Source organism: Mustela lutreola, chromosome 6, assembly GCF_030435805.1.
Source record: "Mustela lutreola isolate mMusLut2 chromosome 6, mMusLut2.pri, whole genome shotgun sequence".
In the NCBI taxonomy this organism is placed as follows: Eukaryota; Metazoa; Chordata; class Mammalia; order Carnivora; family Mustelidae; genus Mustela; species Mustela lutreola.
This window is the reverse complement of record NC_081295.1, coordinates 63,727,262-63,751,862: the sequence shown is the minus strand read 5'-3', so window position 1 is coordinate 63,751,862 and position 24,601 is coordinate 63,727,262. Positions and strand designations below refer to the sequence as shown.

Here is a 24,601-nt window from a genome sequence, read left to right as displayed (position 1 = left end):
AGGGAGAGGGAGAAGCAGGCTCCGTGCCGAGCAAGGCAGCTGACTCAGGGCTGGATCCCAGGATGCTGGGCTCATGACCCGAGCTGAAAGCAGATGCTTCAGATGCTTAACTGACTGAGCCACCCAGGTGCCACCAAAAACCCATTATTCTTATGATAGTTATTATCTATAGTCCCACACCTAAGGGGGTGATATATTCTTTAACCATATTGAAGTTGAGAGGAAAAACCCAATAACTCCAGCCCCAAGTGGCAACACCTCCTGATGTTGAACCTGCTGCTGGTCGTCATATCACATGTCATCCCACCACATTGCACTGTCCACACTGGGTCATTGTGCCCCCAGCCCCAGGGCAGTGAAGTTTATACAGGGAGCCCAAGGCTGGGGAGTGGGAAAGCAAAACAGCACTCACAGGGGCTCAGAACACCTGAGTTCTTTCCTCGCTTTGACACTAATCAACTACAAGGTCATGTCTGCATAAAGAGTTATGCTGAGACTCCATGCAGTGTTCTCTTCTCCCGGCTTATCCAACAAGGTGGCTGGGAAAGTGTGCTGGCATCTGGACAGTAGTATGCAAGCATCCAGCGGGGCATAAAATTCATTGCTGTTCTTTTACTAGCAACGAGAGAGAAGAAATGGTTAATAGGACGCAGACACTAAATGACATTAAAATTGGATTTACAAAAATAGCAAGGAAAAAGTCTTTGTTTCCATCATTTGTGAATGCTTAACCTACTAATTCCCATCTTAAAATCTGTACATCTCATATAACCTCTTCAAACGGGACTCTATTCAATTCCTGTTGGAGACCCTCTCCCTTGCTTAGCATGTGACAGCCCACGGGGCTGCTTGCCCTTCTGATGTAAGCACAGATTTGGTGGGCAAGCAGCAGATGACTGAAGAGCAGTGAAAGGCCGGCCATAGAAACCCACATCGGATGCCAGCCTTCTGAATTCCAGCGAGCCTCAGCTCCTTCTCCAAGCCCTGCTACCTGTGTTCCCCTCCTCCTTCCGCTAGAAGTGTCTGCGCCCAGCAGAGTAGAACACAGAAGGAACCTGCGAGGTTCATTATGTTAGGGAATATTTGTTCTTTTAGTAGCTACTTGGGCTCCCACTGCGTGCAGGGCACTGGGTGTATGAGTCAGAGGCAATAATTAAACTAGGCCCACCCCCAGGGGGCTTACAGGTTTGGGTGTACTTTGGTTGTGTATCCTTCTGAAGACCAAACCCAGCATTAGACTCATCAGTCGTAGCCCAGCAAAAGACTTGATTGACTTAATGGGTTTTTCTATCACATAGTTTATGAAGCTAAAGCTAATTTTAAGGATTCCATTCCCAGTTACTCAGTTTCAGGGGGTGATGCTTTTGCCAAGTTTCAGCTTCTTGCCAAATGTTTCATGAGTGCCCAGCATGGCTGAGCTGCGCCATGCGAAAACAAAGATTTTTTTTTAATGGTCTGTGCCCTTTATATGAAAGTCTCCTAGTTCGAGCAGACTTATACACAGTAATAATAGGTAGAGAAACATAACGCACATTTCTTTACAGTTTTACACATTTTCATTACTCACAGTTAACAAAATTACCATCATCATTCTACCGCAAAGACTTGGTGGAATTGTTCCCAAGTAAAAAATCTGTTTTTTTCCTCCAGGCTCTTCGAAGATGCTACGGACAAATTGAACCTGATGGCTTTGGGGGGGTTCCTCTACCAGCTGAAGAAAGCATCCCAGTCCCAGCTCTTCCATTCTGTTACAGATACGGTGGATTACTCTCTAGCCATGCCAGGTAATTCCTTCCCAGAAGAACTATGCCATGAGATCAGCAGGAAGCAGCCCGGATCTCTGAAAGCAGCGGCCCACCTGAAGACTTGAATTCCCATTCTCATCACACATGGTCACCCTGGCTAAGGTCTAGGGCAGATTTGTCATCAGTTTTCAGGCATGCTGGGGGAAATGCTGCTGCGGCCAGTGCTGCCCCTCTTCCCACTGGAGCTGTGCCGGGTGGTTCTGCAAAGTTTTGTGCTTGAGATAGAGAAAATTATGTGGCTACTCAGGGTGCAGGTAGTTCCCATGAGGGTGGGACCCCCTTCCCCATATCACAAGCCATGTCTCTTGTTTCATTCAGTTCAGCTGCTTGCAGAAGCAGCTCCTGATTCCACAAGAGGCTGGTGGGAGAGAAGAGTGGAAGGAGGGGAGAAGCTGCCTGCTACGCTTAGAAAAACTGCTGTTGAGGCACATCCCTAACGATAGGTCAATGTCACTGTCTTCACTGATGAGGACCCTGAAGGGAGCACAGTTGTAATGAGCTGCCCCAGGGTCCTAAACTGGTGGTAGGCTGCTCACAGATGCAATGGTCCATCAGTAGCCAAGGTTGTCATGCCGAAACAGTGAGCCTCTGTCCCGATGGGTCTGGTCAGGGGCACAGAACTACATGCTGGGGACACACTGTACCGGCAAGTTGGATCATACAGCCTCTTGAGGTCCCATCTTTAGGGATCTGAAGTTCTAAGTGCATGCATTTGACCTTTTGACCCTTACTGCAGATTCTGATTTGAGAAGCACAGTCGTTCCCCTGCTAGTTTTTAATAGACTTTAAAACCTTAGCTCTGTAACGCCAACTTCCCAGACCCCTCGAACTTCCAGAGCAGCCCTGGACTTGGGAGCCACCTTCAAAGTGTTTGGGGTTGAAAAATCAGCAAGCTCTCAGCTTACCAAAAAACAAGGAGCAGGGCTAAAAAGAGGCAGCTGTGAGGAGGGGGCATTTGCTTTGGGATGAATCAGATAGGAGTTAAAATGCTGCGCCCATCTTTTACCAGCTACACTCTCTTAGGTGAGTTGGTAATAATATTACTGTCATTATGAAGTTTATCTGCTATGGCAAGATTAATTAGAAAGAAGCAATCTGGTTGCAAGAGCAAGATAATGATCAGCATTTTGTAGGCAATATAGGAGCAGCAGTAGGACATGAAGAAGAAGAAAATGATGAAAAGGGAGAAGACCAAGGTGACAGGGCAGAGCAGTAGCAAAAGATCAGAGGAGGTAAGGATTACACTGAAGCAAGACAGAGCAGGTTCAACAAGCATGTCCTTGAGTAGAAAGGGGCCTGACCTGCTTGGTAAGCACTGATGACACAGTGACGGCAGTAATGCTAATGCCTAACAGCAGGGTGTGTTTAGTATGTGCCCAGCCCTGTGATAGGCACTTTGTGAGGATCTCCATATTTAATCCTTCAAGTAACTTGAAGAGGTAAGTGCTGTTAGCCCCACTTTTACACGAAATGTAGCTTAGAGAGAGAAAGTCCTGGTCCCCACCCGTCCTACTTAACCACCAGGCCATTCCCTCTTCTCCACAAACAGTGCTCACACTTGTCCCGGCAGGCCCTGGGAATATGGCGGCCCATAGGAGAGGTGCTGAGTGAAGCCCCTCATCCCTCTTGAACCCTGGGTCTTCTCCTCCCTCAGTTGGCCCGCATTGACTAATCCTACCACCCTGAGTATTTTTCATCCCCTTTGATTTTCATCCTCTCTGTGCTTAAGAACAGACCGAACTACCTCTTTGTTTGGGCTTTATGGCTTTTATGGTCTTGCTGCCTTCTAGGAGAAGTTAAATCGACCCAAGACCGGAAGAGTGCCCTCCACCTCTTCCGGCTCGGAGACGCCATGCTGAGGATCGTGCGGAGCAAGTCGCGGCCACTGCTCCATGTGATGCGCTGTTGGAGCCTCGTGGCCCCACACCTGGTGGAGGTGAGCCCCTGCAGCCGAGCCCGCACAGGGCTTTCCATGCAGGGAGGGCTGAAGAGCATCATGGCCTCAGAGCAAGGCTAAGGTTCCCAACCTACCCCTCCCCCAACCCGGCGAAAACGTCACAGTTCTCTATAGGACATCTGGGCATCTAGAGAATCACCCCAAAGGGCAGTCCCATCCTGGTTTTGCCCCTATCTTTCTTTATAGTCACATGACTTGGGGAAGTACCTCCCACAGCTGGCTTTCCGATCCTTATGAATTACTTTCAGCCTGAGGCTGGAATTTCACTTTTATCTTTTAATTTCTTTTTTTTTTTTTTTTAAGATTTTATTTATTTATTTGACAGACAGAGATCACAAGTAGGCAGAGAGACAGGCAGAGAGAGAGGAGGAAGCAGGCTCCCTGCTGAGCAGGAAGCCTGATGCGGGCCTGATCCCAGGATCCTGAGATCATGATCTGAGCCCAAGGCAGAGGCTTGGCACCCCAGGAGTTTCACTTTTATACATGATAATAACAATGTCTCTTGTTCTGCCAGTCTCTCTTTTCTGAGAGCTAAATGTACTCTGGGAAGTACCCTGTAAGTAGGTGAACCATATGCCCTAGTTTTCCCAACAAAATTAATGTTAGGACCCCTTTCACTCTCACTCTCATACAAAGTAGTGCATGCATTAAATTATATCCTATGAACTAAGCATTTCAGTACATAACGACTGGCTCCTTCTCAATTGGTGGGAAAATTATTGCCTCCTTTTTCAGTAATAACAATTCTTATTAGTTCTTCAGTGTTAATCTGGCAGAGTTACATCATCAAATAAAATGTTTTGTGGAACTTAATTCACTAAACTGAGAACATACTAGTAAAGAAAATGGGTAGAAAATCACAACTTAGTCATGGAAAAACAGGGTTTATGATTTATCTGTTAAACTACAACCAACCATCTGCAAAATCTGGCCACATAAAACAACAACCATTTATTTAGCTCCTGATACTGTGGGTCAGGTATCTGAGCTGGCTTGAGCTAGGCTTGGCTGAGCTCTTCTTGCCTCACTTGTGCACCTGTCATCAGCTGGTTCATGACAGCCTTGACTAGGAGGGCTGGACATTGGAGCCTCTCCTCATGATGTCTCTCCCTTCAGCAGACTAGCCCTGGCTCATTCACATGGTATTCTTAGGATTCCCAAGAAAAGTGAGAAGGCAAACCCCAAGTCAGAGCTACTTTCCAGTTCTCTACTGATACAATGTTTGGTATTTTCCTTTGTGCAAAGCAGATCACACATCCAAGCCCAAGGTCAGTGACAGAGAGGGCTCCACAAGGGCATGCATACAAAGATGTGAGCAAGTCTGACCATCCTGGGGGCAACTGGCCCTCTTCCTTGAGGGACAGGTGACACCTCTGATCATATTCAGAACATGGCTAGAATGAGACCATAGGCAGTTCCCAGACTAGGTTCCAGTGTATTTATAGTCCATGTGTTCTTTACCACCCAAGAAAACTGTCATGTTACAAGAAGGCAAATGAAAAGGAAATTACTAGAAAGTCTCATTTTTCCAAAAATATTAAAGTGAAACTAGAGTTGCGTGTGATCTTTAGTTAAATTATTAAAGATTTAACTTTAGTGTGCTGTTCATCTATACTTAGTCCTTGGAGTTATTTTTACTTTCATTTATTTATTTATTTTTACGTCAACAGAATTGCTGCTTCTACCTCCCCACAACGAAGTGGGTTAGGAGTTTAAGAGACCAATTCCTTACTTCCGTGAAGTCCTGATGGTGTTCTACTCTCCTTTGGATTTTGCAGGCCGCCTGCCATAAGGAAAGGCATGTGTCTCAGAAGGCTGTTTCCTTCATCCATGATATACTGACGGAGGTTCTCACTGACTGGAATGAGCCACCTCATTTTCACTTTAATGAAGCACTTTTCCGACCTTTTGAGCGTATCATGCAGCTGGAGTTGTGTGATGAGGATGTCCAAGACCAGGTCAGTGGCGTGTGGAAGTCAGCATCACCAGCAACAGAGCCGGCCCCTCCTGAGTGCCCTGGCCAGCCCTCCTCTATGGTCTTTGCATGTTTCATCTTTCCAGTAATCCTTTGTGGAATCCGTAACAGGGGGGCTAAGCAATTTAGCTGATGATACATGGTTCATGATTAGTGGAACTGGGGTTTGAACCTAGGCAATCTAGCTGTACCAGTGCATACTTCAATATACCTAACCTATACTCTTCATCACTACAATACCCTCTGCCAGGAGATAGACAGTAAGGAAACTAACTGTTTACTTCATGTCATAATGGTAGGCTAGGAACACAGACAGATCCTCTGCCTCTGAAACCTACCAAAAAGGTCGAATAAAGGTTTAAAAATTCCTTGTAAATGCACTGACTCTTGCTCGCAAGAAAGGCAAGAATACTAATGTGTCCAAAACTAAGTAACCATGGGAAGCCAGAGCACTAAGTAGAGTCCTAAGCCTACTTTTGCCATGAGGGAATTTGCCATTGGGTGAAGCAGAAGTCTACTTAGCACATCCTTGAGGCTTACAGGAATGGGAGATCAGTCTCAGGGCAAACTGTGTAAGACTGGTGTTCATTCAGGGCAAAGTTGAGTTCAAAATGAACCCAATACCACCCTCCTGTGGATAGTAGCAGCCTTTCTCTAACATTGGCTCTTCATAGAGACTAAAAAACAAACAAGGATGGGCGCCTGGGTGGCTCAGTGGTTAAGCCGCTGCCTTCGGCTCAGGTCATGATCTCAGGGTCCTGGGATCGAGTCCCGCATCGGGCTCTCTGCTCAGCAGGGAGCCTGCTTCCTCCTCTCTCTCTCTCTGTCTGCCTCTCTGCCTACTTGTGATTTCTCTCTGTCAAATAAATAAATAAAATCTTTAAAAAAAAAAAAAAAAAACAAGGAAAAAAAAAACTCTATAGGATTTAAATTTATAAGCTATCCGTTCTAGCAGGTCAGTGTATGAAATTACACCACCTTTGTAGTGTAAATTACACTGAAAAACTTCATACAGGCATGATACAAAAGCAACAGAAATTCCCACAGAGGAACTCATTTCAACCTGGGCCATAAAAGAATCCCACAAATAAAGTTCCCAGATATATGAGTTCACAGTATTTCCAAAATATTACAAACGCACAGGGAAATAAGGCAATACTTAGAGCAAGCTGCTGGAATAACAGATGGTACAGTCAGGACTGAAAAGAATTCAAATGTGGTATCCTTCCTGCGAAATATTAAATAGGAATATCAAGTAAGTTTAATGAAACAAAAGAAAGCAAAAGTGAGTTAATGAAAAGTGAGTAAGAAAAGTGAGTTCATGCCTAAAGACTAAGTTGGAGGATTTCCATCATAATGAATTAAGTAGGTCAGATCAACTTTCCACAGGGAACAACCAGGAAAAGTTGGATTAAAAAAAATTTTTTTAATCATTGTTAGATATTGGAACATAAGGCAGTGAATAACTGAGGCCAATGTCTGGAAGAAGAAGAATACCCAGAGTCTGTGCCTGGTGTTGGAGGTGATATTTCCTGAAAAGGGAACCCACTAATTTCAGAAAAGGAGGTTGCAGGATTGAGAAACTAACCAAAACTGGAATCTGGGGCCCTCCAAGTCTGGTAACTTATGGACATCCTGGGACAGAACCATGAAGAGAAAGGGACATATTAGGAAGAAGAGTGAAACTTAAATAGACTAATCATACCAGGAAATAATCCCCAACTTTAAATAATCCCAGTCCCTAACATGAGATTAGATGATTTGCAAGTTCTGGGGCCTCTTCCCTAGCACAGAACAACTCTTTGACAGAAGATGATGTCATCCCAAGGATTCAAATTATTTCTTGATTTGCATATGTAGTGTCTACATTCAGTCAAAAATAATCAGGCTCATTAGGAAATAACACGTCACTGACAACAAAAAGAAAAACAATAAAAATAGACACACACACACACATAATCACATGCTTAGCCAGGGATCCAGAGTCCTCAGAGACAGATTTTAAAATAACTATGCTTCACTGTATTCAGAAAGATTTAGAACTGGGTGCGCCTGGGTGGCTCAGTCAGTTAAGCAACTGCCTTCGGCTCAGGTCATGATCCTGGAGTCCCGGGATCGAGTCCCATATCAGGCTCCCTGCTCAACAGAGAGTCTTCTTCTCCCACTGACCTCTCTCCTCTCATGCTCTCTCTCTCATTCTCTGTCTCTCTCCCTTTCAAATAAATAAATAAAATCTTAAAGAAAAGAAAAGAAAGATTTAGAACTAGAAGGATTTAGGCTATGGCAGCATGAAAAAGCTAATGAAGCCACCTCACAAAATTCAAGTATAAAACAAGACAAAATTGTAAAAATCAATGGTTTCAGGTTTCTGGAAATTGACCAATGGCAGACAACAAATTGAGTAGCATTTATACTTAGAAATCCTTCTTGCCAGAACTTTGCTTAAGAACAATGGAAGTTCGTGACCTCTTGCCAAACACTGTCCCCATCATCCTCACTCTCAAGCTATTGGCTAGTATAGTAGTTTGACTAGTGTGAAGCTAACTTAGAAAATCAGCAGCTTTTCCACTATAAGGGACAGACTTAGTTTAAAGAAGACTTAGAGGGATGCCTGGGTGGCTCAGTCACTCAAGCCTTTGGCTCAGGTCATGATCCCAGGGTCCTGGGATCCAGCCCCGAATCAGGCTCTCTCAGCAGGGAACCTGCTTCTCCTTCTCTTTCTGTCACTCCCCCTGCTTGTGCTCGCTCTCTATCTCTCCCTTGCTCTCTCAAATAAATAAATAAAATCTTTAAAAAAGAAGAAGTAGTAGTAGTAGTGAACAGGGGAAATTGCAATTTGGCTAGCCTAAGGTTACAGTGAGCAGTGATTGAATAAGAAATTTAACATGAATCCCTGGAAACCAGAGACTTACAGAAAGACTAGATCGATTCCTCATGCATCTCTGGCTGAATGAAACTTATGCATATGCAGTATAGACCATACAAATCCCATCAGAAAGTAAAAAACAAGACCTGGCTAAACTTAGAATATTTCCCCCAACCTACACATGTGGATTGGTTGAGGAGGACGGAAGCCTTAAAGGCTCAAGTTGTCTGAGCACAATTTCTGCCCAAATCATCAGCTGACCCCTAACCTATTCAGACATGGGGAGGATTGTTAAATAGTAAATCTAAGACCTAAAAACAAAGAAACTGACCCAGACACACTGGCTCTCACACATGGGAAGAGACAGATTTCACAGTATAAATCCAACCCCTTATTTAGGAAAAACAACAACAACAACAACAACTCAAAAATTAATCAGAATTCAGCATTACCACAATATGTTATACAAAATGTTGACTTTTCAGCAAAGAAACAGGAAAGGAAGAGGGGAGGAAGGAAAGGAAAGGGGAAAGGAGAGGAAGGAAGGAAGGGAGGGAGAGAGGAAGGAGAGAGAGAGAGAAAGGAAGGACGAAAGGAAAAGGGAAGGGAAGGGAAAGAAGAGACAAGAGAGAAGGATACCTATTGGGAGGGAGGCAAAAAATAGAAAGTGACTTTGAATGAGCCCCGGTGTTGGAGTTGAGAGCCAGGCTTTAGAGCAGCTACTATAAATACTATCAAAGAATTAAAGGAAAATATGATGGCAATGACCAAAAACAGTCTAATTAGAGAAATGGAACTATGAAAAAAATGCAAATTCTAGAGTTGAAAAGGCAATGACTGAAACGAAAAATCTATTAGGTGGTCTTACCAGCAAGATTTGAGACGGCAGAAGAATCTGAGAACTTGAAGGTAGATTAATAGAAATTTTCCATTCCAAAGTTTGGAGAGGATAGTTTGACCAGAAATAAAGTCTTAGAGACCTGTGATAAAATGTCAAGCTTATGTGTGATGGGGGTTCAGACAAAGATGAGAAACGGAAAGGGTCAGAAAATAAATTTAGAAAACTAATGGAACCCCAATTAGCATCAACACAAAGATAAGCACAGTAGATACTTTATAATCAAACTGCTCTAAGACAAAAAGAAAACCTCAAGAGCAGCAAGAGAGAAAGTTTGTTACTACAGTAGAATTAAACGCTACTTTTCCAAAGAGAATGAAGGCCAGAAGACAAAGCAATAATACATTGAAAGTGAATAATTTAGAGTACTTGTGCTTCAAAAATGAAGATGAAATAAAAGAATTCTCAGATTTAAAAAAAAAATAATAGAATTTCTTGCCAATAGACCTATCCTGTAAGAAGTACTAAAGGAATTCCTTCAGACTAAAAGGAGATAAAACAACAGAGTAAGTCAGTTTCACAAGAAGAAATGGATGTGTGGGTAAATATATTTTTTAATTTTAAAAACAGTGTTTACATAAGCACTGACACTAACATTATATTTTTTAATTTATTAACTATAAGGATGTATATAGCTGTAGCAAAAAAAAGGGGGATAAAATGAAACTACTAGAAACAAAGTTGCCATATTTTGCTAGATTTAAGTCATTATTAACTTGAATATTGTGATAAGTCGAAGATGTATATTCTAATCCCTAGGACAACAGCCTTGAGATTAATACAAAAAATAAATTAGAAAGAGAGAAGTCAAATGATACACTAAAAATATATTTAACACAAAAGAAGGCAGTAAAGGAGGAACAGAGGAACAAAAAACACATTATATGTGGAAAAGAAGTAGTAAAATGACAGATGTAAATAAGACCATTTTAATAGTATTAAATATGTATTTGTGAAAAGAGGCTCCACATCTTTAGTCATTAAGGAAATGCAAATCAAAACCACAATGAGATATCACTTCAGACCACCTAGGATGACTTCAGTAAAAAAGATAGTAAGGTTTGATGAGATGTGGAGAAATTGGAATCTCCATATGCTACTAAATGCGCTGCCATGGAAAACAGTCTGGGAGTTCCTCAAAAGGTACATACCGAAGAAAAATGAAAACATATATCCATATAAATCTAGACACAAACATTCAGAGAAGCATTATTCATAACAGCCAGAATGTTGGAAACAACCTAAATTCCATTTGCTGATAAATGGATGAATGTGGTATTTCCACACAATAAAATACTATTCTGTAATAAAAAAAAAAAAAATCAGTACTGATTTGTGCTACAGCATGAATGAAGCTTGGAAACATTATACTAAATGAAAAAAGCCAATCACCAAAACAAACAAACAAACCAAAAAAACCCCACATTTTATTTCATTTGTGTAAAATGTCCATAATAAGCAAATCTAAGGAGATAAAAAGTAAGTTAGTGATTGCCTAGGGCAGAGAGTAGGGTTCTGTGGAGGGAATGACTACTGGCACATGCTGGCCTGGAGGCATAGGCAGGTCAAGAAAATGTTCTAAAATTAGATTAGTCATGGCTGCACAACTCTCTAAATATGCTAAAAAACACCAAATTGTACAGTATAAAATGGGTAATCTTTATCATATGGGATTTATATCTCAATAAAAATGTTAAAAAATGGAGTACCTGGGTGGTGGGTGGCCTGGGTTAAAGCCTCTGCCTTCAGCTCAGGTCATGATCTCAGGGTCCTGGGATCGAGCCCCGCATCGGGCTCTCTGCTCAGTGGGGAGCCTGCTTCCTCCTCTCTCTCTGCCTGCCTCTCTGCCTACTTGTGATCTCTGTCTGTCAAATAAATAAAATCTTGTCTAAAAATGTTAAAAAACATGAAATGACCAAGCTATCAGAAGGCAGAATTGTAAGGGTGGATATAACAATAAGATATTATAATACACAGTCTACAAGAGACAGATTTTACATTCAAAGGCACAAAGATTGAGAGTAGAAGAGGTGAAAATTATATACCATGCAAACAATAACCATCAAACGGCCAGGGTAGCCATATTAACCTCCAGCCAAATGAACACCAGTATGGCAAATATTACTAGAAACAATCTTTGGGCCCTTGGGTTAGGCAAAGATTTCTTAGGAATGACACCAACAAGATCCAAAAAAAGAGTTGATGAATTAGGCTTTGTCAAAATTAAAAACTTGTTCTTTAAAAGACACCATTAAAAAAATAAAAAGACAAAGTCAAAGCAGTAAAAAAAAAAAAAAAAAAAGTAAATCACGTATCAGAGGAAAGATTTGAATCTAGATATGTAAACAGCTCTAAAAACTCACTAAAAAAAGACAGTGATGAGGGGTATCTGGGTGGCACAGGCAGTTAAGCGCCCAACTCTTGGTTTCGGCTCAGGTCATGATCTTGGGGTCAGGAGACTGAACCCATGTTGGACTCTACGCTCAGCGTGGAGTTTGAGATTCTCCCCCTCTCCTGTCCCTCCCCATCTACATGCACATTCACTCTCTAAAAATAGATCAATTTTTCTTTGAGAAAAGACAATAATGAGAAGACAAAAAGTTTTTTTTAAAAAAACAGCAAAACATTTGCAGATGGCAAATAAGCATGTGAAAAGTTGCTCAACACTAGTCTTTAGCAAATGCAAATTAATGCAATATGGCGGCTCATTTAAGGAGATTTTTGAGTGGGTTTGGATGAATTCTGGTTTTTCTTTTTTCACTGAAATTAACCCAGAAATAGGAAGCGGAGAAGTATATCCCCCTTCCCAGAAATTTTCGTCCTGCTTTTAAGGGAAAGATTTTTAGTGCCACCCCCTTTGCCTCTGCCAGGTTGTGACATCCATTGGTGAGCTAGTTGAGGTGTGTTCCACACAAATCCAGTCGGGATGGAGGCCCCTGTTCAGTGCCCTGGAAACTGTGCACAGTGGAAACAAGTCTGAGGTGAAGGAGTATCTGGTCGGTGATTACTCCATGGGTAAGAACGTGTGTTTGATTTTGTATCCTAAATCTTTAATGAATGCAGTTATCAGTTATAAAGTTTTGGGTGGCATCTTTAGGATTTTCTAAACAAAATTGATCATGTGATCTACAGTCAATTTTACTCTTTCCTCTCTGACTTGGATGTTATTTATTTTTTTTTTTCCTGCCTACTTGCTCTGGGGAGTATTTCCAGTACTATATTAAATAAGGGTGGTGAGAGGAAAGAATGGGTAGATTATTTTTATCATAAAGTATGAATTCTTGATGCCAATTTTCATGCTATCAAAAGAAACTAAACAACAGGGCAGGCTACCATTCGGCCATGTTTTCTTGGTAGGAAATGACCTGTTATAGCAGGGGCACCCATTCTGAGTTCTGCTGGCAGACCAAGAGCCCTGAGCATTATCAGGCCCTGCTCTCACTGACAGATTAGACCAAATGCTGACACTTCTGTCTTTTCAATTACACATATCTGTGTTGAGTTCATTCCTGAAGCCAAAAAAGCAAACATTATTTGCTTCCTAGTAAGAAGCAAAAAAGCATCATAACACTGTTGAATCCCAGTTAGGGAAATTGAGCTTAGCTGGAAATGAACAGGGACCCATAAAGCAAGCCAAGAGACCCAACAGGGGATGCACAGGACTCAGCATAGAGGTAAGCTAAGTCTTATTGCATGGCTCAGATTATCATGGTAACATGGTGAGGACAAGCCAGATTGTAAGGGCAGAAGACACAGAATTAAGGCAAACTCCTGTGCAGGCTACCATGTGCTCTCAGCCTCCCCCAAGGGTCCCACAGAGCACACTCTGCTCTGGGAGTGAAAATGCAGCAACATGAGTCTGATGTTTCTCCCCAGCGAAGCCCATTGGAGACCCAGCTAAGATTTGGCCATCTAAATACTCCCTGCCTAGCACCTACCAAAATCTCAGACTCCTCAGAGGAAAGCCAGTGTTCAGAACAAACCATGTTGTTTTCATAGTCTAGGCACAGTGAACCACCCTCATCAATTCACTGTTGCCTAGGAATATTCTGAGAACCAAGTTCCCAGATGTGAGCCAGTGGCCAATCTTGTAAGCCCTCTTTTCTAAGGATAGCAATCTCGAGCCTGTTAACTCTCTCCTGCACAGTTGTGAATCAATTAGTATATGCCATCAGGGCATATCTAAACCTTCCCTTCCCTGTAATTACGTGTGTGGAATCCCAGAGGCCTGCATGTTTCCCAACGATGTAGACCCACCCATTGCCACAGCGCTGCACTTAGTGGGCTTTGCCCTCCTGTCCCTGCGGAGGAGCTCTCTGGTATTTGTAGCCTTCCTGCAGCTCCCCCTGCAGGCAAAGATGAGAAGGACAGCATTGGAGCCAAGCTCCCTGTCCCCTCAAAAGGCCAGGAATTTCCTCCAGGGGTAGGTCTTTTCCAAGACTTCATGGAAGGTGCTGGGAGTATGGGCGACCTGAAGGGTAATGTTGATGTACTTAATATTCTACAACCTTCCTCCCTTAGGAAAGAGCCAGGCTCCAGTGTTTGATGTATTTGAAGCATTTCTCAATACTGACAACATCCAGGTCTTTGCTAATGCGGCAACAAGTTACATCATGTGCCTTATGAAGTTTGTCAAAGGACTGGGTGAGTGGAGTCTTCTTGTCGTGCCTCACAACAGCTTGGGGCCCTTTCCTGGGTGACCGTGTGTGAAAAACCCTGGAGACGGGCCCACTGCCCACCTAGAGCCACTAAGCCCACCGCCTGGGCTTTAAGCAGATGGCAGTGTGCGTTGTGTATTCAGAAGCAGAAAGCTTACTGTAAAAGCAGCTGGGATTCTGTCCAGGGTTGCTATTTTTCATCATGTTCCTGGAATGCTCTTGTAGTGTAGCATGTTTTCAATCTATATGTTACTTGACTCCAACTTCGTTTTGTATCTTAAAATATTCAGTATCATATGCTGTAATCTTCCTGACATGAGAGCTGCTGTCCTCAATGTCACATAATTAGCAGCCTGAGCTTGAGTTTCCAGCTCCTTCTAAGCAAAAATTTAGGATGCCTACCCCTGGGCCATATTAATCATAACATTTCTTTGGAGGGTAAAATTCCCCCTTCTCTGAAACACATAAGACCTGATTTTCCGCTTAACTGAGCAATGCTTGAACAAAGGAGAGCCTTGCTATACAATTTGACCTGCTGAAGCAGATTTTTTTATGGAGCCCAAGTTGATCTGGGGTGAAATGGAAGAGAGGGCAGTTAGTGAAACCAAAAATTTGAGAAGGAACTGAAGTCTTAAAGTTTTGAGAACCTCACCAGGGAATACTCTTAGACCCTGAGGCTAAGAACAATTTGAAGAAGGACAATATAAGTTTCATAATATTTTTTAAAAATGTTTGCTAAATAGTCAACAGTTCACTTGCAGAAAAAGACTGGACACAAAGAAACTAAGGGACTGGGGCGCCTGGGTGGCTCAGTGGGTTAAGCCGCTGCCTTCGGATCGGGTCATGATCTCAGGGTCCTGGGATTGAGTCCCGCATCAGGCTCTCTGCTCGGCAGGGAGCCTGCTTCCCTCTCTCTCTCTCTCTCTGCCTGCCTCTCCATCTACTTGTGAATTCTCTCTGTCAAATAAATAAATAAAATCTTTTACAAAAGAAAAAAAAAAGAAAAAGAAACTAAGGGACTTCATTCATGTTCCCCTTCTTGGGGAGCAGGAACAAAAATGCAAGTTTAAGGATAGAGGCACCAAGTCTGATGTGTTGACCATTGTTGTTATAGTCTATTATGTATTACATGTGCTTCATTCTGTTGTTACATATACCCCCAAAGAATGGAGGACTGAGCAGGATAACCACGCCACTTTCTCATCGATTTTACAAACTAGCCTTCAGTGGAAGATTTCTTGTGATCTACAGCATCAGATTTTATTTTTTTAAAACTCTGCTCTATGTTAAATAAAAACCAAATAATTTAGTATCTCCATCACAAGAAGACCTTTAAGTATGAATCTTTGTCTCAGGTAGTAGAAAATTCAGTTCTTCTATAGGAAAAGCTCACCCTGGGTGGCTTCTTTGTTCCCTTCCCCCTCTGACTGGCACCCTTACAGTGCTCTGACACTGGACATAGGGGTGGGCTGCGGGGGTCTCACACCATGCAATGTTCTGCGACACCAGCTGGGTGTCCTATAACTCAATTCAGTTCTGGCACTCCCCAGAGTTAGCTCAGACTTTACAGGTTAGGGACTCAGTCCTACAAGACTCCCCCCTCTGCTTCACATGCCAAAACAAAGGTAGATCCCCGGGTTACCCACAAGTCTGACATGACTACACTTTGGGGGTTTCAGGAGCCCACCCCTTAGATTTGGTTAATTGTTGGAATACTCATAGAACTCAGGAGAACATGTTCACCCTTTCTTATGTAATGAAGGATATAATTAGGGATACAGATGAATACCCAAAGAGATACATTGGATGAGATCCATAAGGGTCCCAAACACAGGAGCTTTTATCCCCATGGAGTGAGGGTGTGGCACCAACCTAGGTGCCTAGGTGTTCACCAACCTAGAAGCTCTCTGCACCCCATACTTTTGGAATTTTATTTAGGCTTCATCACGTAGGCAGGACAGATCTTTAACTGTTTCCAGGCTTTCTGCCCTAGGAGGTGGAAAGTGGCTAAACATTTCAACTTCTAGGGGCACCTGGGTGGCTCAGTGGGTTAAAGCCTCTGCCTTCAGCTCAGATCATGATCCCAGTGGGATCGAGCCCCGCATGGGGCTCTCTGCTCAGCAGGGAGCCTGATTCCTCCTCTCTCTCTCTCTCTCTGCCTGCCTCTGCCTACTTGTGATCTCTCTCTGTCAAATAAATAAATAAAATCTTTAAAAAAAAATTTCAACTTCTAGTCGCAGTTTGGTCTTTCTGGTGACCAGTCCACATCTAAGAGCACACCACGTGTTGCCTTGATTAGAAGACCCTCCTGTCATCCAGGAAACCCCAAGGAGTTAGGAGTTCTGTGTCAGGAATTGGAGTGAAAGACCAAACATTAGACCACAAGATGCTTCCAGTACTCTTATCGCTTGGGAAATTACCAGGGTTTTAGGGGCTCTGTGTGGGGAACTGGGAACAGAGACCAATATATGCATTTGCTATAATGTCACAATCTTATATTTCATTTAAGAATAATTACTGGTATTCTCTTATTCAGTGAGCAGTTAGGTGCCTGTCGTGGGGCACAACAGCCCGTATGTACCGTGAAGGTGTAAAGATGAATAAAACATGCTTCCTGCCTATGAGAGGCTCACAGCCTCTTCTCAGAAACACACATAAATCAATAACTACAATTCAGTAAGATGAATACTTTTGTGAAGGATAATAAAAGGAAAAGGGCATTTAAGCAGAAATAAACAAGCCCCTGAAAGAGACGTTTGGTAGTGGGGGCCCATGCAGGCTTCAAAGAGGAAGTGAATTTGAAATCTGTGGAGTAAGCTATAGGTTTGCTTTTCTAAAAAAACAGGGTATATTGGAGGTACCCACAAAAGAGGGATAATAGGTGATGAGTTGGAAAGAAAGGAAGGGGGCAGTTGGGGAAGGTTCAAGGAATCCAGAATTTGTGGGGAAGTTTTCTTTTTTAAGAAATAACTTAGAATTTTTTTTTAAGATTTTATTTATTTATTTGGCAGAGATCACAAGTAGGCAAAGAGCCAGGCAGAGAGAGAGGGAGAAGCAGGCTCCCCACTAAGCAGAGAGCCTGATGCGGGCCTCAATCCCAGGACCTTGAGAACATGACCTGAGCCAAAGGCAGAGGCATAACCCACTGAGTCACCCAGGTGCCCACATGAACTCTGGTAGGCTGATGCCCCCATACATGGGGATGGGCAGCTGCAGGTAGAGAGAAAGGAGACAGGATGTGATTGGCTCCCGCTCTGGTAGAGGTGGGATCTGTGAGGCTTGGCCCTGCTCCAGTGGAGGCCTGGACTGGAGGAACTGAGCACTGCTCTCTGCTCCCCTTCCAAGAACTGGTGTTACCCAGAAATAAGGTGTCCGAAAGCTGAGCATATTGGGTGTGGAGGAGAAGAACAAGTTATGAATTCTGTCTTTGGACATTTTGGACAATTCTATCTTTGGACATTTAGATGGACATTAGATAGGTTGAGCTTCTGTGAAACTCCATTCAAGTGGAAATGCCTAGCAGCAAGTTACAAATTTGAGATTTTTTCTTAGGGAGGGAGATAGAGGCAGCAAATAGAGATGCAGAATAATTGGTATGCATGTGGAGGATTTTTTTTTTTTTTTTCTGTGAATTATAAGGGGAGTTATTTGTGTGGGGCATATAGTCTGCAGGAACCAAAGAGCCTCCGTTGCCAAGCTGGCTATGTCCTGCCCTGGACTCCAGGGGGCGCCATCTGCACAGACTTTGATGTGAAACACAGCGGCCTTGGTTAAAAAGACAAAACAAAAAAGGATGCTCACTTTGACCAACAGGCTAAGAAATTGATTTATTTTTAATTTAATTTAAAAATGTATTTAATTTATTTTAACTCCTGCTGGGTTATTTCAACATGAGTTTGACCTAGTCTGTGTTTTTATGTTGTAAAACATGTTAACGCAAACTAGGGGCTGGCCAAATAGTGGCCTGTAAGCCATACCCAGCCTATCGATAGTTTTTACAAATAAAGTTTATTGGAACACAGCCATGGCCATTTGTCTGTAACTATTTTTGGGTTACAATGGTAGATTCAAGGAGTTATAACAAAAACATGATGACCCAAAAGGCTAAAGTATTTATTGTCTCACCCTCTACACAGATAGCTTGCCAATCGCTGATCTAAAATACAATTGTTTATCTTTTCTAAGGAGAAACATGCCTCTTTGTCTGAATTTTAACTAATGCCTCGTAATTAGGTGTGCTTACCCACAGGGGAGGGTGCCTAGTGGCTACGACTGTAGACAATTAGAAACAATTACAGTACAATGGAATGATTTTATTAAGAGTATGGAATAGATTCATTACATGAGAATAAAACTGGTATTCCTCAACTATTTACTTATAGGAAATCTAGATACTCTCCAGATCTGTGAAATCTCTAGATACATACCACAAAAAAAAAATAGAAACCATTTCAATTCCATTCAATAGTCTCCATCCCCAAGCCCCAGATGTTCAGACTCTACCCAGGGACTTAATTTATCATCACTGTTTAGCACTGAACACTGGCAGCAAATGGGTCCTTTTCCAAACAGACAGTGACCTAGCACTTCCCTCCAGCCCAGCTCGTGGCTTGTCACCAGGATTGTTCTTTATCATCAAGCTTCAAAGTCACACCACCCACAGCAGGGGCACAATGAAGGGATTTCCAGTGGGGCCAGGTACAAAAGAACTCCGGCCAGCCACAGAAGGAACTGTGGTGGAATACGGGGAAAGTATGGGTTAGCGAAGAGGGGAATTACAAAATGGGTTAATCCCAACAAAATAAGAACAGTATCATTCCCAACTGCATGTACACCAGGCAGAGGGGAAAAAAAAATGACTAAAATGATTCATCTCAGGGTCACAGAGTTCAGGATCATTTTTTCTTCTATTTTAGCCAACGTTTAATGAATGAATGTTGTGTGAATAAATAGGTCTTCCGTTGAAGGGGGAACGCAAAAGTAATTTTGTCTGTCTGTCTTCCAGGAGAGGTGGACTGTAAGGAAATAGGAGACTGCGTCCCCGGACCTGGAGCCACATCCCCAGACCTGTGCCTCCCTGCCCTAGATTACCTCAGGCGCTGCTCTCAGGTACACTGAGGTCGAGGCCCTGAAACCTACCTCAGATGATACTCAAAAACCTGCCTGAATGTCTTTTGCTGAAGCCCAAGAGAAATACTTTCTGTTGACTCTGAGGAGATTGGGGGCTTAGATCTGGAGTAGGAATTTTTGTTCCCAGCTCTTCCATGAAGGAGAGAAAAAGGAATAAGCGTGTGCTGGTACACACAATTGAATTGAAATCTCTGAAATTTCTCACATATACTCAGACACAGAAACTGTCACAATCTCTATATTTTCTTCAGGATATAGAGAGAGGTCACGAGGTCCTGGGAAGTCTTCATGATAGGACGTGGATGGTGGGGATGCCACCAATGAAAAGAGACATAAACCAAAGAGGGGCACATTCTGTCAAGATCTAGTGAAGAAATCCCATGAAACTACACTTGTCAAAGGGAGCAGCGCCCTTCATTGTGCTAAACCCAGTAATTGCCATTATCCCAAGAGGATGCTCCCTCCTGAAGCCCTTTCTCCCCCAGGCTTCAGTAATGCTCAGTAGTTGCCCCTTCCTATCTTTGCGGGTCATGTCACCAGGCCTCTTCGAGTCTGTGGAACCACTCCCGCGGGGATAGCAGCAATAGTGTGAAATCCCAGGGCTTTGGAAAGGCCCCACGTCACGGGACCTCAGCTACCTTTTCACCCTCAGATCCTTCCCTCTCGCTCTGGGCTCCAACCACACTGACTCTCTTCCCCTCAGATACATGGTGCCTTAATGTTCAGGGCCATGGCTGTTCCCTCTGCCTGGAATGGCCTCTCCCTGCATCTCCTTGCGACACTCCTTATCTTCCTGGCTCTCATCTGAAACACGACCTCCTCAGAGAGGCCAGAGCTTGAGTATCAACCAGCTCACCGCCAGTGCTCCCACATACCCTGGGTACTCTAGTATCACCCAATATTTTCTATAGCTTTTATGTCCAAAATTGTATTTTTTCTTTGTGAAAGGATCACCGTAAGACCCCAGAACAGGAATTTTGTCTCACCCACAACTCTTTCCCTAGAACAGCAGGCACAGTTCTAATCCATGAAGATCCTTGGGCATTTGGCCCAGTAATGAGGATTCCTGGGGGGCTGGGCTCTAGCAGTGAGGGGAATAAAGAACCCAGGGCAGTCTTTCAGCTCTGCTTCCATACCTTCATCTGTCCCCCCTGGCCCAGAGATGCCTCCCTTTCCCCACTTACTGTTGGCCTCCTGGCCCTGGTGTTGAAGCAAGGGAAGGGGAAGTCAGTCTGGTATCCCATTTACCTAGAGACCCTCTTCTCAGTGATCCCCACAGAACACTTTCCCATAGGCAAAAACTCTTGACATGTTTTGTAGTTCCCTGGGTCAGTTTACAAAAGTCTATAAAACTCATAGGTAATTGAGATGCTGAAAAAGTATCCCTAGAGCCTTTTCCCTCTACCTTTTTGTTTCCACTAAATGCTATTTCGTTGGCTCCACGAGATAAGAAACCTCTCATGAGCTACTATTTGAGTCCAAATCACGAACAGCCTCAAACCTTCCATACGTTGGGAGCTTCTCTGGTTTTCCCTAACCCCAGTATTGCTGATATACAATTTTATTCTTCTTTAACACCCAGAGTGCAGCTTTTTCCCCACATATAATTGCAATTTGGTATTCCATTATTTAGTTACTGGCCAAAATCTACAAAATGCCCTTGAAGCCAATATTCCTTAGTGGGCGACTTGCTAGCTTGCCTCGAAGACTTCAGGAGCAGTCGGCGAGCAGCGAGGATGGAATGGAGTCGGTCCTGTCGGATTTTGATGACGACACTGGTGAGTTGATTGACTGAACTGAACGAGGTTATTTGTGTTAGTATTCCCAGAAACTTGAGCCCTGAGTTCAGTAGCTTATAAATCATAAGAATGATCACCCATTTATGTTGCTACTGTTTTTAACTTTAACAGCACAAGCCTACCTAAAGTTTCCATGGACTGTTTAAAAACATCATTTGATGTCTTGTCTCCAAACCCATCCTTTTTAGATGGATGCCTCCCTCCAAGCTCTGTGTGGATCTGCAGACTCCACTAAATATAGTTCTAACTCTGAATTCTCTATAATTTAGCAAATTGGAATGTGGTTGCATTGGTACTTAAATTGGCTGGTAATTGTCTTTAATACCTTCTAGGAAACACAATCATTATATAATTACTTCCTGCAGGACTATTTGGTTAGAGACTGGGGAAATTAAGCCACTACTGAAGAGAGAATCTATTTGTGACTGGTGGAACTGAAGGCTCATTAAAAGAATAATTTTAAAGAATGTGTTTCAAATTAGTTCCTATGTAATTTCCTGTGGATTAGAGCTCAGTCTAGTAACTTTGGGAAATTTTCAGATGGGTTAACTCACGCTCATGCTTGTCTTCTGATTCAGTCGACCCTGCCCTGTTCTAGATCTAAAAATGGAAATTACATCCTTAAAGGGAACTAATAACTGGCATAGGTTGATTCAAACTCTCGTAAAAGGAGTTTTGGGGAGAGGTGGTTTTTAATTTGCTTCTTTATTTGTTTTTAATTTTTGATTTATTTTTCTGTTATAAATTCACTTAGAGTAGAAGAGGATTTACAGTTTTCCATAGAGATTACAAACAGTAAAGCCTCACTAGTTGAGACTAATTTTAAGGAAAAACCATAGGAAAGAATAGCTAACGTAAAGAACTATTAAAATGGAAATTGTCTAGATATTGCTCAAGAGAGGCTTCATTTAATGATTAGTTAAGAATTTTTACTTAGCCTCTTAAACCTCCAACCCAATTATAAACAGAAGCTAGTGTTGTTTATCTATAATACAGTCTTAAACTGTTGTAAATGGTTTGTGTACGTGGCAGTCAGCAATCCTCTTTCCATTCATGCAAATCATTAATCCCTTGGTTGTTTTTTTTCTAAGCACCCCATTTTTTAAGGATTAAGTTCAGCCAAGACCTATCTAAACTTTTCCACATTATCAATTCATTGAGATCTTTCAATTTATAATTATATATGAAGCATAGCTAGCTCAGACAAAAGAATTGAAAACAAAGGCTTCAACTTAGTATTAAAAATTGATATGCTCTTAGATGTTATTCCTCTGGTTTCCAAAAGCAAATAACTTTTTTTTTCTTATTGAAATTTCAAACATGTGTAAAACTAGACTGGTATAATGAACCTTCATGTACCCATCACCCAGCTTCAGCTATTAACTTATGGCCAATCTATTACGTATATTTACACATACACCCTCACTCTATCTCCTCCCTCCATTCACAGTCGCTATTTTATATCAGATCCCAGACATTATAGCATTTCATCTGTAAATGTTTCAGTATGTGATCTTTGAATATAACAAACATAATCATAATTCCATGATCACACCAAAAAATTAACAGTAATTATTAAATATCAAATTCAGTGTTAGCATTTCCCTTTTCTTATGTCAGTGAATTTCCATGACTGGTGTAAGATCTGCACTCTGTGTTTGGCTGATAGGTCTCTGAAGTCCTTTACAATCTCTAGATTTTCCTCTCCAACTCTTTTGTGTTCGCTCTTCCTTTTTGGAAGAAGTGAGGTCCCATGTCCTGTGGAGTTTTCCATGTGGACTTTATTGGTTATATCCCCTAGAGTGGTGCATAATATGTGATTCTGGCTTCTGCATTTCCTATAAATTAGCTTGTTCACACTGCTTATATTCTGAGGTTCATGAGCCTTTATCCCCTAGTTTCTATCTGAGATGATAAAAAAAAAAAGCTTTGGACCTAGGGAGTGGTGATGGTTGCACAAAACTCTGCATGAATACCACTGAATTGTATATGTAACAAGACTTAAAGTGGCAATTTTTTTATATATTTATATTTAAAAGAAAATCATATACATATATATGTATATTACATACAGTAAAATAATTTTTAAAAAATATACTAAGATGATGCAAAATGATATTTTATTATTTTGTTATTGTCATCTCCCAAGAAATCTGACCTTTATTTCATTATAGTAGAATTTACCACATAATCTTCTTCCTGTAGGGGGATGAGAAGAAATTTTGGGTTTTTTTTTTTTCCTTTGACTTTGTTAGAGCCTGTTAGTCTTCATCTGCCCAGGTTTGTAGACACTGAGGGCTACCACACCATGTGGCACTCTGCCATGGTAATGACGCTTAGTTGGCTCTTACGATGACTCTGTGTTGTGTCTAACTGGATCTCACCAAGATCTGCTGCTTGGTTTCCAGGGTTGATAGAAGTGTGGATCATCCTCCTAGAGCAGCTGACAGCGGCTGTGTCCAACTGTCCACGTCAGCACCAACCGCCAACCTTGGATTTACTCTTTGAGCTGTTGAGAGACGTGACAAAAACACCTGGTAAGAATTTCTATGTCTGTCTTTTGTGGGGAGTTGTGATACATAAAACTTTTTTCAGGAAGGTATTTCCGTGTGCCTGCCCATTTCACAGCTCTACCCCTAGACTCGGTACAGAGCCTCCTGCATAATAGCTGCTCAGTAAACACTTGTTGAATGACAGTGAGGCAGTGATGGGTTAAGATATGTCCTGTTATTGTTGACATATATTCCCACCAGTCTGTTTACAAATAATGTGTGCTATTCAGTTAGCTGGGTGTGTTGGATCCCTCCAATAACCAGACAAGGTTATTGGCTTTGCTCTGTTTCATGATTATAGCCGTCCTCTTTAGCTAGATCTTACATGCTCTCCAGGGCTATCAGTAGGGCCTGCTGAGTTTCCAAGGACATAAACCACTCAGAAGTATATACAATATTAAGACAGCAAGATCCTTAATGTATAAGGGTCATAGATCATTAGATTGACAAAAAGACATGTAGGGGGGCCTGGATGGCTTAGTCAATTGAGCATCTGACTCTTGATCTCAGCTCAGATCATGATCTCAGGGTCATGAGATGATCCCCACATTGGGCTCCACGCTCAGCATGGAGCCTGCTTAAGATTGTCTCTCTCTTCCCCTCTCCTTTGGCCTCTCCCCCTGCTCATGCGTGCTCTCACACACGCTCTTTCTCTCTCTCAAAAAAGGAAAAAGACTTGTAGTGATCATCTATACCTTGATAGTATAAGAAAAAAATGGCCCTGAGGAATTTATTTTCTCTTTTGAATTAATTAAATTTAGCATGTACACTTAACACATGCAGATTTGTAGTGATCATCTATACCTTGATAGTATAAGAAAAAAATGGCCCTGAGGAATTTATTTTCTCTTTTGAATTAATTAAATTTAGCATGTACACTTAACACATGCAGATTTTCCCAAGATCCAAGCAACTTACAGAAATTCTGGTTTTCACAATCAGAACCACAAATGAACCCACT

The 24,601-nt window shown here is 42.2% G+C and overlaps 1 protein-coding gene across 4 annotated transcripts in view; it reads left to right on the top strand.

Moving 5' to 3' along the window:
* The window catches only part of ARFGEF3 (ARFGEF family member 3), a 178,936-nt gene that overhangs the window by 132,889 nt on the left and 21,446 nt on the right, over positions 1 to 24,601 (top strand). For all 4 annotated transcript variants that reach the window (XM_059177442.1, XM_059177441.1, XM_059177440.1 and 1 more), the window contains 8 exons: positions 1,651 to 1,784; positions 3,596 to 3,741; positions 5,541 to 5,720; positions 12,372 to 12,516; positions 14,023 to 14,145; positions 19,165 to 19,268; positions 20,923 to 21,067; positions 23,497 to 23,625. In XM_059177442.1, coding sequence (XP_059033425.1) covers positions 1,651 to 1,784; positions 3,596 to 3,741; positions 5,541 to 5,720; positions 12,372 to 12,516; positions 14,023 to 14,145; positions 19,165 to 19,268; positions 20,923 to 21,067; positions 23,497 to 23,625 — 1,106 coding nt within the window. The remainder of the gene's footprint in view (positions 1 to 1,650; positions 1,785 to 3,595; positions 3,742 to 5,540; positions 5,721 to 12,371; positions 12,517 to 14,022; positions 14,146 to 19,164; positions 19,269 to 20,922; positions 21,068 to 23,496; positions 23,626 to 24,601) is intronic.